General features: G+C 34.4%; 2 protein-coding genes and 1 pseudogene across 2 annotated transcripts; all 3 read right to left on the bottom strand.

Annotated features, from left to right (window-relative positions):
* Nucleotides 1-10: 10 nt before the first annotated feature.
* On the bottom strand, nucleotides 11-395 carry LOC139884338 (uncharacterized oxidoreductase At4g09670-like; the record flags this gene model as incomplete). The annotated part of the gene is made up of 1 exon (XM_071868381.1): nucleotides 11-395. A coding segment is annotated over exon 1 (385 nt), but the record flags the coding sequence as incomplete, so codon positions are not given.
* A 5,995-nt stretch (nucleotides 396-6,390) lies between these two features.
* Nucleotides 6,391-7,032, bottom strand: LOC139884337 (protein SLOW GREEN 1, chloroplastic). The gene has a single exon (XM_071868380.1). The coding sequence runs from the start codon at nucleotides 7,030-7,032 to the stop codon at nucleotides 6,391-6,393; it is 642 nt and encodes a 213-aa protein (XP_071724481.1).
* Nucleotides 7,033-9,785: 2,753 nt separating this feature from the next.
* On the bottom strand, nucleotides 9,786-14,762 carry LOC139884336 (cleavage stimulating factor 64-like; annotated as a pseudogene).
* Nucleotides 14,763-16,561: the final 1,799 nt, after the last annotated feature.

Genomic DNA, 16,561 nt, shown 5'->3' with positions numbered 1-16,561 from the left:
CACATGGTACCATCCATGAGCTGAACTCCATTGACGTCACAGGCCTCGACGATCTTATCAAACTCCGCCGCGTTCAGTGCCACCGGCTTCTCGAGCAGAACGTGCTTCTTCTTCTCCGCCGCCAGCACGGCCCATTTCAGGTGTAGACTGGTGGGCAACGGCAAGTAGACGGCGTCGATGTCAGGATCGTCGAGGAGCGACTCGTACGAGCCGAAGATCTTGCAATCGGGCGGGAAATTGTTGGCCTTGGCGAACAAAGAGGCCTTCTCCGACGAACGGCTGGCGACGGCGGCGATGGTGGCGTTTGGTGCCAGAGTAATTGCTCGCGATACTTTCCGGGCGATCTCGGCACATCCAATGATTCCGAACCGGACAACAGCTGCTGGTTCCGCCATTTTTTGATTGGTGGAAGAGAGAAAGAATGTCAATCAATTTGTGAGGTAGTGAATAATGGTGAGTGATTCACATCACAGTGTTGATTTTGTTTTGTCTTTAATTGCAACTAGTCGGTGGACCCGTCCGTTGGACGGAAAGTCCTTACTTTTAAAAATAAATAATTTAAATATATATTATAAAAAATTATAAAATAATTATTTACATTAAATATTATTAAATTTATGTCAAATATTATATCAAAAAAAATTATTTTAATTTTATATCGATTAGAATTATTTTGATTTTATTTCAAAATTTACAATCCTATTAAAATTAAAAATTTATTTTATTTGAAAAATAAGATATGTCCGTTTTAATTAATAATAGAAAAAAAATATAACGAATTTTTATTAGGAATAATAGTTTAAATAAAAAAATTGAAAAAAATAATATATATTTTAATTTGATTAGGAATATTTTTTTTAGCAATATGCCCGTTTGAATAGGAAAAAAAAAGATGTGCCCGTTTTAATTAGGAATAAAAAAAAGAATATAATGGATCTTAATTAAGCAAAATTGTTAAATAAAAATATTAAGAAAAAATATAATGTATTATAATTTTATTAGGGATATGTTTTTATTGTGTTTTGATTTCCTAATTAGAATAGAAAAACTCATAGATTTAAAATTGTAATTTAAAACCTAATTAAACTTAAATGAGAAATGAGAAATATAGTTTAATAAAGAAAATTAGAAAAAACTAATATATATTATTATTTGATTAGGAATAATTTTTTTAACAATATGTAAATATTCAAATAGAAAAAAAAGAAGATGTGTTTATTTTAATTATGAATAGAAAAAAAAGAATATAATGAATTTTTATTAAAAAAATTGTTTAATAAAAGAATAGAAAAAATATAGTGTATTAGAATTTTATTAGAATTTTTTTTAAAATAATGGATAGGAAATTGATTAGGAATAAAATTATTATATTAAGAAAAATTAATTGGTAGAATTTTATTAGAAATCATTATGTTTTTATTGTATTTTGATTTTCTGATTAGAATAGGAAAAAAATAATATAATTGAATTAAAATTATAACTTGAAACCTAATTAAACTCAAAATTCTTATATACATGTGTCAAATTACTATTCGTTAATAAAACGCCATGTGTCGGTTGTTGATTTGACAATAAAATTTGCAATTGAATTGCAATGGGATAAATTGAAAAAGTCTCCCTATTGTCTATACTAGTCAATGGGCCCGTCCGTTGGACGGAAAGTCCATACATTTGAAAATTAATAATTTAAATATATCTTATAATAATGATATAATAATTTTTTGTATTAAACATTATTAAATATATGTCAAATATTATATCAAAAGGGATTATTTTAACTTTATATCAATTATAATTATTTTGATTTTATTTCAAAATCTACAATCCCATTAGAATCAAAATTTTATTTTGTTTTTAAAAATAATAAAAGTAGCAAAACGTAAAAATTACATATCAAGATTTGATTAGATAATAAAATTTATAATTGCATCTAATCAATTCAATTTTTCCTATTGTTTGAAATATAAGATACACTCATTTTAATTAAGGATTTAGAAAAAAAAAATATAGTGGATTTTTATTAGGAATAATAGTTTAACAAAAAATTAGAAAAATAATAATATATTATATTTTGATTAGATTTTTTTTAACAATATGTCCGTTTGAATAGGAAAAAAGAAGACATGCCCGTTTTAATTATAAATAGGAAAAAGAATATATTAAATTTTAATTAGGAAAAATTATTAATTGTTTGAAAAATGAAATATGTCCGTTTTAATTAAGAATAGAAAAAAATATAGTCGATTTTATTAGGAATAATAGCATAATAAAAAAATTAGAAAAATAATATATATTGTAATTTGATTAGAAATAATTTTTTAATAATATCTCCGTTTGAATAGGGAAAAATAATACATGCCCGTTTCAATTAAAATATATATAGTGTATTATAATTTTTTTAGAAATAATTTTTTAAATAATAGATAGAAAATTGATTAGGAATAAAAATATTATATTACAAAAAAAAGTGAAAGATAAAAGAGAATAGGAATCTCATATAAATAGAAATAAGTAATTGATAGAATTTTATTAGGAATCATTATCTTATTATTTTTAAATTTTTAATTAAAATAAAAAAAAAATATTGACTTAAAATTATAATTTGATTCCTAATTAAACTCAAAAATTTAATTCTTAAATTAAACGCCATGTGTCGGATGTTGATTTGACAATAAAATTTGCAATTGAATTGCAATTGGTATCTTATTATTTTTAAATTTTTAATTAGAAAAAAAAAATATTGAGTTAAAATTATAATTTGATTCCTAATTAAACTCAAAAACTTAATTCCTAAATTAAACGCCATGTGTCGGATGTTGATTTGACAATAAAATTTGCAATTGAATTGCAATTGGAACAAATTGAACAAATTGAAAGATGTTTCTCTATTGTATATAAGATAAGATTGAATATGATTTGTCTTTATTCGGATGGTCCACGTTTTCATTGGTCTCAAAGTATGTTTTGGATACTTTAGATAGTCAATTCAAATTTAATCGATCATGATGAGATAATAAAGTTGCTAAATCAAAAGCTTATATACTTTTGCTGTTCTATAGCATAACAGTGAAATAATTAATAATTTAATATATATATCATGATATATTTGGTATAATTTTTGACAATTTTAATGTTGAATAATAAGTAGAAATAAAATAAATGGGATTGAACTAACTTCATGACATTCATATCAGATTGAATTTTTATTGGGCAAGAAATTTCCATTGTTGAAGGTTTGTGTTGTCGATAGGAAGATATAAATTCGAATTTCAAACATTATAAGGAATCATTTTCCTCGATCAACATTAAAATTGAAGTAGGACTAAATCCAACGATTAAAACGAGAATAGTATAACATCATTGAACAATCAAAATTATCCAAGAACCTTTCAAGAAACTCTTCCACCCAAATAGTAGGAAAACTCATCGGAAAATTTCCCACGTACTAATGTTTTGTTGTTTTCTTTTTACTTTAATTAGCAGATGTAACCAAAAAAAAAAAAATGGCACGTTTAATGAAAAGACAGAAATGTCACAAAATAAGCTGCATATCTCTAAAACATTTCATATATTTAAAAAGAAAATGAATAGATAAATACTATCCATAACGTTCTTGAGAATCCGTACGTGCTCAAAGTGGTCGTGAAAACTTCCCTTTGATATATGTAATCGTCGATGTTTGATTATCTAACACCTTCTCCTCACGAATGCTCAACAATCATTCCAAAGAAAAAAAAATCGATGTTTATAATTTTAGAATCTGATGAACCCATGTTCATGAGATGTAGTTAAAGATGATCGATATTTGTGTGACGATTTTAATGATGATTTTTCTTTCAACTATATTTAAATTGAGTTTTAAAATCATTGAAAAGGAAAATAACTTTCCAACTCCAAATATTTAAATTTCCAAACTTACATGAAGTTCTTTAGGTGTTGGGTATGTTGGTTTCGGCAAAATAACCCCACTGAAATCAATCACAAAACGAGTATTGGAGTAAACTTGTTTAGAAAATAAAATAAAATGATCCATACACGACCAATTCAACTTGTGAGCCGCCAAAGTTGGGAACCTTTCTTCACCGTGTAACTAATTGTTTTCATTTTAGGATTCTTGTATGGGTGCAAAGTTGAGAAAAATCCTTAAAGGACTATAGGTATTCAATATCGCAGAAATATTCCCAAACATAAAGCATCTCGAGATGACGGTGATCGAAGACTTGCTGGAGGATGTTATTGTCGATATTTTCCATAGGCTACCGATCAAAGAGTATCGGCCAATGTATGTTCGTGAAGAAGCCATGGCGTTCTCTTATAAGAAACCCTTCATTTGTCATCTCCAACACCCAAATCAACAGATCAGCAGATTAGTACCACTGTATCTTACCCAAAGTGTGAATAACTCGATAATGCAGCTACTACTCTTTGTCGACAGCCAAGACGACAAGTTCGAATCCAGCAAGGTATTGTCTCCTCCCTACGATGTCAAGGCTCATACAGACAAATTTGCAATTTGCAAAGGCGTGGTCTACCTGGCCCTTTATAATAATGATCATGATCATAATATATTATGGAACCCTACGATTAAAAAAATGGTAATCCTTCCCCCGGCACCAACTCCCAGATCAACCCGGAGAGCATCGTTCGAGGGTTTGCGTTTGATTACATTACCAACGATTAAAGGTTTTCAAATTTATCCTTTCTGAGAAAGAATGTTCTCGCTCAATAGCAATTCTTGGAAACTAATTTCTACCACTCCTCCTAATCTCAAGTACCATCCTATGGAACCTACGCTTAATCTCAATGGATCCCTGCTTTGGATTCTTCTTCATGAGAATGCTATCTTAGGTTTTGATGTGAATGCTGAGATGTTTAGAGAAATTAGTTGCCCAATGAATGTGGTAAAGTTAATGGTGTACAAGCAGTCTTTCCTTGCAATATTGTATGTTATGATCGTGATAATTATCTTTTAAAATTTTGGGTGATGAAAGAATATGGCCGTGTGGAGTCGTGGACTATGATATGGAGCTATAAAATGAATGTTTATTCGGACTCTATAGGCATGATCCACATCCATAGGGCTTCGGCAAATGAACAATTGTTGATGCAATTGGGATTTTATATAGAGAATCAACGCCATCCTGAAGTCAAGATCATTTCAATAAACCCTGAGACTGGGGAAGAGAAGCAAATCGGACTTTCTATTTGTGGGAAACTGGATTGTGGGGGATATAAATTTTGAGGAGAGCTTGGTTTTACTGGACAATGATAACGCTGTGACGTGCAACGAGCAACCTATATGCAAGGGCAGGGCTCCTAAGAAGGCAGCAATTGGAATTTTTTAAGAAACTATATAACTCTGTTGTGCGTAGGTAATATCTTCAAACTATGAGACAACCAATATCGGTTTAGGCTATATGTTAAGCACTAATGGGAATCCAATTAAGTAGCTAGTGCAGGAAAGCACATATGATCGTCGTTTTTGTTTGAATAATATTATTGTTGACAATTTTCTGTTGTCTCATTTTGCAATTTATTACAGACAGAATAATACTACCTCTGTCTTTGAATAGATGTCGTTTTAACATTCTTGATTCATTTAAAAGTTAATGTATTTAAATTGTAATAATAACTACCTAGTAGCTACATTAACTTTTGAATGAATAAAGAGACAAAATGTTATCTATTTAAAGACGGAGAGCTCAACTAAAACATTGGCTACTTTATTAAGACTCCCATTCGCCAGACTCGTAATATCTTCAATAATCCATCCGCAACTTGCCAAACTTGGGAGAATTGTCATTCAACTGCCTGATAAGTGATAAGAAGATAACTTCAGTGACACGAAACTATACTTCGAACTTTGGTTGTTAATAATTATTTATTACTCAGTATAAGGCAAGTCGATTTTTTTATCATGATCATGACGAGGAACGCGTGGCATCATGAATGGAGGACACGATGGCACTGAATTATATAAAAATCAAATTAGCATACATCACTCACATCCCATGTATAAGCCAGCCGACTCTCTATTTAAAGTAGTAGAATATATAAGGCAGACGACATGTCTTCATCATCGTGTACTAATTAAAGACTATAAGATGAAGGAGAATGAAGCTGCAAGCATAGGTTGCTTAATAGGGATATGTGCCCTAATTTCTCCCGCTTTCGAATTTGCAAAGACTCTCTTCTCCAAACTCGACTTCTTCTATTCCATCCGGAGAGATGACCAAATACAAGATGATGGCGTTTCAAGGACATGACTTTTATTAGTATTTCTCTTCTCAATCCTCTTAACATCAACTAAAACTCATACAAATAAACAGTTTGTATAAATAAAGCCAGAGATTCAATCATTATTGCCTGAAAAAAAGCTGAATTACTACTTCACTCATTACCAAAAATCTTCATCTTGGACAATGGAGTCCTCAAATATCCCTCAACATCAAACTTGTTTGGAGCAAGCTCACGATACTTGGCAAACATTTCCTTAGCTTCATCATTCCTGTCAAGCAAGCTATATATCATACCCTGACAAAAATACGGCCTGAAATCACGAGGATCCTCCTTTGCCAATTGCTGATAACTAATCAATGCCTCATCCACATTCTTCTGCAAGAAGTGCATTTGTGCCATTATCAATTTGACATCCCTCACTTCCTTGAGCTTGTTCTCCTCCTCGGCTATCGTCAACGCCTTCTCTAGCCTCCTAAGGACGGCATCACCCTCCCCACACCGATCCATCAACAAAGCATTCTCGAACAATGCCTCAAATGACAACGGATTTGCAGCGAGAATTTCTTCAAACAGTTGGCGTGCTTCTTCAGCTTGACCCATCTCATTGAGCAACCTCGCCATTAAGAACTTCCACTCGGTCACATCAGGTTGAGCAGCCGCTATCCGTTTTAAAATCTTCAAAGCCTCTTCGTCTTCCCCATTTTCGAGCTTTTGCTGCATTAGAGATTTCAGGGTATCGATGTTTGACTCAACAAATTCCGATACAACATTGCCCTGACGTTCCTCCTCCATGACCTCCGCCGCCCTCGCCAGAAGCCGTGTGCGGGGGAAACCATTGATCATCGACGCCGTAACGGCGACGAAAACAGCGGCATTGCACAGGGACTTGAGATCAAAACTGGGTCGGATTCTGTTGGGCTCATCGTCGTTGTCGTGATTTGGGAATATGTGATTTAAGGAGAAAGCTTTGAGTTTGTTGTCGGGCTAAACTTGAATCGAACAAGTGAGAAAGAAGATTGATTTGGTGATGTATTAAGATTGAAGAAACAAGGGGCTTTGGCCAACGGTGAGGAGTTGATGATCATGGTGTGTTAATTTTGGATAGAAAGAATGAAATGATTGAATGAGAGATTAGGGTTTTTGGATTTTGGGGATTTTTGTTCTTGGTTATTTCAAAGACCTGGCTGACTCTCCGATCGAGGAGTGAGCCTTTGTATCTGAACTGCCGCCTTTGTAAGGATTTTACACTAGTACATAATGGAGTAGTATTATTCTAGTTAAGAAATCGGCAAAAGTAAGTCCTTATGTTTTACGTTTTGAACCACATCGCCCCTTGTTTATAAAAGTGTATTATTTTGTCCCAACTAATTATTTGGTCATTCGACATTAACAGACGTTAAAAATTGATTAGTTGTCGATATTAACTAATTATAGTGTGACACGTGTATAATACGTGTTGTTTTGCTAGAGACTTCGAGGTAGTCGGAATGTGATTCGCTGTCGCCGGAGAAAGAGTCGTGTGCCGGAATTCGACCGTCTTCGACCTATAATGGTTTGCAAGGGTCGCTCACCGAAAGGAGAGCATGATCAGGTGTACTTATGCTCGTTTAGATGCTTTTGTATTATATGAGTGTATAAATGTTGAGAACTTAGTGGTGGCAAGATGCTTTAGGATTTTAAGGAAACCCTTAAGAAGGGTACATATACCCGTCAAATGGGAAAAGTTCGGTTTGTCCCTAAGGACCGGTCAAAGGGTCTAGAACATTTTAAGAGACGTACCGGTACATGTTATTGTTAGGCCATTGGTGAATGGGCGAGCCCTATTTTAAAAGGGGGCCAAGACCATTTTACCAAACACGTGTCAAAAAATCCACGTCGTCTATTTTATCATGGATCAAGTTAGGCTAGAACAAATATAATATTGTTTGAAAACAAATCCAAATACATTTAAATGAACCAGAGTAATTGAATCGAATTTTTATTTACGAACCGAAATTTTTATATACAAACCGAACCTAAAATTAATAACCGAAATAAAATATCAATCATGGAAGTGGAGAGACTCACTGTCACCAACATATTCCGCTGCCACTCAAAGCCAAACTCCATGCAACCTTCGTCAATTCTTATCATGCTCCCCGATTGTACTCTTGGTTTTGGGTTTCACTTTGACGACTATAAGGTTGTTAGGATTTTTCACTTCACACATATAAGGCCAATTCAGGTTCAAGGTCGATTTGACTCTTAGCTCGAAAAACGATCGTTTAGAGCCTAAAAAATAAACGTTATATATACCACCTCCGTCTTAATATCACTTTTTTTATTATGATAGTTAATTAAAGACGGATGAATAGTACAGTATTATACCATATAAATTAAATAAACTAAACTAAAATCTTATAATTATTATCTTTTAAGAGACGTAAAAGTATAAATATTTTATACAACATAATTCTTATTATAAATAGTTATCATTTTCTAAGATAGTACAAATCTAAAGCTAAAAATATATTTTATTCATACTATAAATATAAAAGGTATATACATAAATGATCTCATTTCGCACAACCATACTCTTTCATAATCCATACTTCTAAATCATTAATTAGCATATAAATCTCCTATATGAGCATTCTCAAACATATCACAAGCACAAAGCGCAATGAAATTATTCCTTATATAGGCTAAACTCAAGCTTGTCCAGGAACATTTCACACCTTCTGGGAAATTAATTTCTTGAAATAGCTCGGCATTCACATCAAACCCGACAATCAGACCACTCACAGAGTTAGTGTATCCAAACCAGTGCAAAACACCATTAAGCATTAGAAGCGGAGGCCCATAGATATTATAGCTGGCATCAATTCCCAAAACTTGTTTTCGAGAATTGCCGGCGAGCGAAATGGGGTCTTTTTATCATGTATATACTTTTTATATCTATAATATGAATAAAAGTTATAACGTATAAAATTTTATAAATATATATTTAAATTGGTACTATCCTATAAAAAAGATAGCGGCTTATAATAAGAATTGTGTTGTATGAAATCGTACGGCAGTCTAAGAGTTAAACAACAGTTGTACCAATTACTGACATGGAATGAAATCCTTACCAATTACTGTCAATCAGGACTTGACTAGGCGATTAACTCATCAAAGAATAACATACATACCATATATACAGTATCAAGAAATCAAAGGAGGGAACGTCCGAGTAATAGCTAGTTTGGAATAGGATTTTTACGAGTAAACAAAGCATTAGTTCATTCATTATTCGAAAAAGCAAAATCTTTTAACACAAATCAGTTTATTCTCCAGTTAAAACAAAGAGAGAAAGAAATGAAAAAGTGATTCGGAGGCACAGAAATGGCACAAAATTTCCTCTTTTTTTCTTTCTATAAAGTTACACGAAGGGGGTTAAATGATGAGTGGTATAATTTTGCTCTCTGAACAACCAATTTTACAGCATCCATCTAATTTCCCTACAAAAAAATAGGGAACATTTCTCTTAAACAAGAAAAAGTTCACAGCCATCTAATTTTCAGCTATGCCGGTTTTTGCAGAAGTGCTCTCTGTAGCTGAATTACTTGTTCGCGCTGATCTGGCGGCAACGAACTCAGTTGTTCAGGTGTCAGGCTCATTACTTGTTGCAATAAGGCCGCCTCCACGTCACTTGGAAGTTGTGGCTATACAATGAAAACAAAAACAAATTTCAATATCAAATTCAAGAAGAAAAATAGACAAGTGCGGCTCATAACAATATGATAGTAATGATCATAATAACTTCTTTTTGTAAGCATAAGCTCAATTTTTCTACTCTCCATGTCAAAACAAACAAATATCGTGCGACATCATCCACTTTACATAGGACGATTACGGGATATACTTTTCTATATATTGCAATCGCTATGAGAAAATAGATAGTATTCAATATGATTGTAACATCAGAGATGTGAAATCACCTGCGCAGTTTGTCTCTCAGAATATTGAATCTCTTCAGCTTTAGGAATTGGTTTTGCAGCCATTGAACCAATTCCGAAAGAACGATTATTTGCTTCTAAAGAATCATGAATCATGCCACCTATTTTTTTATCTGCCAAGCTAAATGGCATATTTGAATATGCATTATTATTATTGCTTTTGTGTATCCAAGTTGAATCATCACGAGAAGAACTCCCTGCGCCCCTGCTAAACGCGTCTGGTATGCCCAAAGATGTCGAAGGGCCAGGCTGTTGTTGCAAAGGAAGAAGCACATCGGGTAGAAATTTTAAAAGGCCAACAGCTATGAACTAAAATATGTATATCATCAAGACAAAATCAAAAGCCAAAGATCTTTTAGCTTTAATTACCATAACCAAAACTCCTATTATTTGTGCAGTATACCAAAGCGCTATATTAATTATACCAAGGGTATAAGGAAGTCTATAATCATTTTACAGGTAGAGACAGATCTGTGATACCATTGTTCCTAAATCCCTTTTCTTTCTTTTTTGAGGCATAAATCCCTTTTCTTGATTGATTGCAAAATGTGCAAGAATTTTCAACTAGAAAAAAATCATGCAATTTCTGCTAGACCTAAAAACCAGCAATACAACATTTTTTCATGCTGAACAGTGAAAACATAAAAGTACCTGAAAGTGAGTATCTGCGGTAGGACGAGGCGGGAGCACAGTTTGAGCATTGTCTCCAAAGTTAGCAGCTCCAACCTTTCCTGAATGGGGCAAAGGAAGTTGCATTTTCTGGTACGCAGAAGAGGAACTAGGCAATTGAGTTTGTGTTCTGAGAGAGGGGTGCATGGAAGAAATAGCTGGATTTCCATCTTGTCCATGCAATGATGCTCCATGTGGAACAAGGTTGCTAGAACGCTGTAAAGGTGTAGATATTTGAGGAAGCATGGTAGGATGTGAAGATGTGGAAAACTGGTTATGGTTCAATGAATTTTGAGGCTCTTTGCCCATGGAAACCAACCCTGATTGAGTTTTCTGTGCATGAGGAGGAAGCCGAGGATCTTGAACTACCGGTAGCATAGCCTGCTGGGCAGGTGGCAAGAAGGGTGGAGTAGGTTGTCTTGAAGGCTGTCGAATATTTGGCATCTGCAGCTGCACATTCAAAGAAGTTAGTCTTCATGTGAGAGATGCACTAAAACTGACATTGACTTGAGTGTTGAAACAGACATTGGTGGGGTGACCATTCCTAGCATTATTTCTGCCTGCAAATAATACAAAGACTTTTAATCAGATTACCACATAAAAGCAGAGATTCAGAAGCGATTACTAAAAGCAAAGACACACAATAAAGCCAGCTCACATTATAATAAAGAGGATTTGTCAGCACGGTTCCACATCAAAATGACACATTTCCTGGTTTCATTTCAGGAGCATCGAGTTCATGCAATGCCAATAATTTTTTTTTTTTTTTTTTTTTAAAAAAAAAAAAAAAAAAAACCCCAAAACAAGACATAGTTGAACTTCATAGAAGCAGATCCGGATTTTGACTCTTTCCTTCTAAATGTGAAACTTCTTTACTTTTCCATGTTTCACATATATGTCTAATCAAATATGATAAATCTACCAAGTTGCATTAGCAAAACTAGGATTTCATCTGCATTATTCAAGAGATCCTTTTTGTTTCATCTCAGCACATACATCGGAAGCAGTATGAATAATACTTTTTCAATAAGCGAGACCAGATATTCCACAACAACACTAGTTTCAGTGGCACATAGAATTTCAGAGGTCATAGATTGCAACAAAATTCCTATTTTACTTTTCTCTCTTTTGCGTTGATGGATTCAATAATTTGAGTAATATTACACCATCACATGATTATAGGCAATAATTTTGGGTAGCCATGTGTACATAAAGGAAATCACTAAATGGGAAGAAGTGAAATTGCGAAAAAATGATTATATAGGATCATGTCCCCATGCACCACAGATTTGCAAGAAAAAACAGTCACATGCCATTTTCTCTCTTCTGAAACACCAAAATATAAATGACCTGAAAGATAGCTTTTGAAAGCTGCGGTTCTGGCAAGCAATAGTTCCCGTGCTTGATCCTTGTTTTGCGTAGCCATTCCCTATCAAGGAAAAAAGTTAAGATAACCTACCACCAACTTACAAGAGGAAGGTAAAAAAAGAAGCTCAAGTCAAATGATACCTTTAGCTCAGACACCATTGCAGTCAACTGACTTCTAGACATTTTTGCCAAATGAAGAGTTAATGGATCATTGACCGGTCCTGATTGATTTTGTAGACCAGCATGGTTAGGAGCAGCCTGTGGACCACCTAGAGCTCCTGCCATGATTGATGCAGCTGTGATGGCAATGTGGAGACCAATTGGTTGATGATTAGCAGCTTCTCCAAGGGAATGAGGGGCTCCTAATGTAGTATTGTAGGTGCAAAATAGATCCACCATGAAAGGTATTTAGAATCTTGAATTATAGCAAAAACTTAACCCCAAAGCACGAACATTAACAAATAAAAAAGCAAAACACCAACCAGGGTTTGCAGCCAGTCCAGGTCCACCACGACCCTATAATGAAGGGAAATCCAATCATCATGAGTTAATGCTTAGTAATGAAGAAAAAGTACGAAGCAGCACAGTGAAGAGAAAGAACAATAACATGATTAAGTTTGATATGGTATCTGCTCTATACAAAACTTTAAATATTGTCTAAACATTTTGATATGCTATCAATTCTAGACAAGAAATTGAGGCAAACAATTGGTATAAACACAACAGCTATTGATGCAACATTGATAACTTGATCACAAGAAGATTCTAGTACAGTGCCAAATAGCAAAGCACTTTTAAGTGCCAGCACAAGAAGATTTGTAATCTCCGTCACCGGCAGCATGGCTTATATAGCAGCGGATTGCCCTTGGCCCTGCTTTTCTTTTAGTGCTTCTCTACTCACGAAAACTTAATTTTACAAGTAAAGTAGGGTTTGTAAGAGTAGAAAAGCCAAAAAAAGCTGGGCCAAGCACAAACACCTGCTACATCAAGAACTACTGACACTTCCACAGATTTTCATCACAATGCCATCAGCATCACTGACGAAGTGAGACTGCTAATTGTTTATGAAAGGAAAAAATGAAGATTGTTTGGAGATGGAAAGATAAAACATTTGGAGATGGAAAGATACAATTGAATAAATGAACGACTTAGGAAAACCGAGAAATACAAAAAGTGCACTTCAAATATTTAAGCGCAGAACCCTGATTTTCAGGATGCAAGAAAGGTGAAATAGAAAAATAATTTTTTTTCTGGATTAAAATTTTCCAGAAACATTTCGCACGAACCTCCAACTTAACATATCAGAAGATGCCTGGTGATTTCATTTTCAGCAATTAAACAGCCCTCTCATAATTCAAACAAATTCAATATAACAAAGAGATAAGCAGCCCAAACTTTTTAAAAACCAATTGATTGTCTACTTTGTGCAAGAAGTCATAACAATCAGTACTACCAATATGTGAACATGCACTCAAAATTCATGAGCTAATGAAGAAGGCATAACAGGTTAACGATTACATTGTATCTTTCCAGTATGAACAATGAAACAGCTAAAATGAAGGGGAGGGGTGGTAGAAATTCATATAAAACCAGTCAAAGTGGAAGTTAGAGTCAGGCAGAATGTCTCACAAATATTAGTCGAGTGAGTTGCATTAACAAATTTTCCGGTAGACATAAAGAGTCGATGTGGTTTCATGTACAATAATAATGCCACACATTGAAAAAAAAAAAACAAAAGTACAGTCTTGTAACTAGATAATCCATAATCACCTGGTCACGACTTTTGTCAGAACCTTTGTCATTTTCAGCGAAATCAACCCTTAATTGCCGACCATTGATCTCATAGCCTTGAAGATTTCGGCGAGCACTTAAAGCCGTCTCTTCATCCTTGTATTCACAAAATCCATATCCCTTAGGTTTCCCAGTTTCTCTATCAATAACTAATCTGAAAGACATATACGGCAAATAACAGAGTTGAGAATATCTAACGAATCATGGTAAAAAGAATGTATAAAGTTGATACTGGTACTCTTAACAAAACAGCTTTCACTGCAGCAAAGCAAAGCAAATCAAATGATGTAGATGATCAAAATTTGTGATAGACCACTAGCAGACGAATCGCCTTTATCAATTTACAGACATCATAGAGTTAAATCAATTCAAATTTTATTATTATTTTCGTTCCCAGTTAGTTTATCTGATTGGTGGATTGAAGAAACTAATACACGATTGAAAAATCCCATACAAAAAGTTCGTTAGACATTGAAATTCCGGTGTAATACTTTTTTTATTCACTGACCTGAAAGAAACAACAGGGCCGACTTCCCTGCAAATTTCCATAAGCTGCTCCTCAGTTGCATCATAAGGTATGTTGCCAACTTCATACAAACAATAAAATTCACAATTAATACTAACAGAATCAAAATTTCCAAAACAATTGAAATTCTGCTACAAATAGAGGGAATGGAGTGTACCGAAAACGCAGCGATGCTGAGAATTAGCCATGAGTGGAGTTTTCAACTAGAATAATAGAAGAAGAAGAAGCTGAAGCAGTGCTTCATCTTCTTCCCCTTGCACACACACTCACCGTCTTTCTAGCAGAAAACTTGATTTAAAAGAACAAACAAAAACAGAGCGTCACGGTGAGAGAAGAAGGAATTCTTTACTAGTGGTTGCAGGATATATTGTTACAATTGTGAAGATGGCTGCTGTTATCAGACTTGGATCAACTCGCACTCACAAATTTTTCAGTTAAACGGAGAAGAGAAGAGAAACAAGAAGCTGTTGTTGTTGTTCGTGTGTTTAGTAGTCAAAACATACTTGGCTTAGGCTACAATACAATAATTCTAACTATTCCATATTTGTTACGATGGGCCTTTGGATAGCTCTGGGCCCAACTCTTTTTCTTTTACCTTTTGGGCCGGCTGTTGTTCGTCGTCGCCATAATCCATACAATTTTCATATTCCTACTCTCATAGGGCTAGACTATAATGCTTAACAGTACACTCTTCTTCTGATCGAAATAAAACGATCTTGTTGTTCATGACGTGACCTAATGATTATGTTTCTTTTTCATCGAGAATTCACGGATTCGAATTTGGAGAGCGAGTCTTGGATGGATAATTTGTTTTGAAAATTTATTAATAAAATAAATAAAAACAATTTGATTTGTACCTTCGAGACTTGAAATTGAATCAATCAGAGCCGTCGAAAAGAAATTATCGAATCTAGTGTAATTTTTTAACCGTGACGATACCACTCTTCAAACTTGATTACTGAGTATTACTACTTATAAAGAATATTAATCTCATTGTTTGTACTTTTTTTTTTTTTTTTTTTTTTGAAGATTCATTGTTTATACTTGTTTGGGGCAAACTTTTGTAAGTTACTGTATACACTAAAACTTCCGACATCATATCAGCGTTTAGAGGTGGAAATGAACCAGGCCACGTTAGGCCGGACCATATCTATTACTACCTCCGTCTCAAAATAGATATAAATTTTTATATGTAATTTGTATCGAAAAATTTGTATTTATTTTGAGACTGAGGGATATTATTTATTCAGGCCTTGGCCTAGCCTGTTAGCCTGATCAGTGCTTAATAATAAAGCCTGGGCCTATTTGGTTTGAGTCTTACTAAAGCCCAGTACAGCCTGTTAAGGCCTTTCTACTCCTTTGCGACTTCTAAGTAAGGGACTTACGGTATACATTTTTTTAAAATCATATTCTATTCATTAATAATACTAATAAAAGCTCATCTCCCTCTGGACAACACAACGTCGTTCCCACCTCCCCCATCACACCACCACCACCACCACCACACCCACCCACAACCGCCATCCCCAATGCATAACATCACGACGCCACCATCATCGCCACCCCAAACGCAACTGCATCGATAGTAGATCACTCCTAAAGACCACATATCACTTTGCAGCTAACGACTCCACGAGAAAGAGCCTCCGACAACACGTAATTTACCAAGCCGAACAATCCGAACACCGAAATCCATAATCGTCGAATTAGAATCCTCCGCCTCACTCACAAATAAGAAATTTTCTGGATTCAAGTCTTTGTGCACGGTATTCGCCTTGTTAAAATTTGGGCATCGGCCCACTTCACGACTCCAAGCCCATCTCCTACATCAAATCATCACCATGCTCTCCATCATGATATTCACTTCTGTCTACCTCTGATCACTCACTAATTTACGCCACCACCATGCTGTCTCCGATTCTCACGCCACCACCATGCTTGCCGGACATCTCTTTCACCACCATCCCATTCAATCTTCACTATATAA

The sequence above is a fragment of the Rutidosis leptorrhynchoides genome, unplaced genomic scaffold (assembly GCF_046630445.1).
Source record: "Rutidosis leptorrhynchoides isolate AG116_Rl617_1_P2 unplaced genomic scaffold, CSIRO_AGI_Rlap_v1 contig537, whole genome shotgun sequence".
NCBI classification, from domain to species: domain Eukaryota; kingdom Viridiplantae; phylum Streptophyta; class Magnoliopsida; order Asterales; family Asteraceae; genus Rutidosis; species Rutidosis leptorrhynchoides.
This window is presented reverse-complemented; position numbering and strand designations above follow the sequence as displayed.

What these genes read in the sequence shown, in the direction of transcription:
- LOC139884337 (XM_071868380.1), bottom strand. Translation starts at nt 7,032, where the DNA reads ATGGAGGAGGAACGTCAGGGCAATGTTGTATCGGAATTTGTTGAGTCA.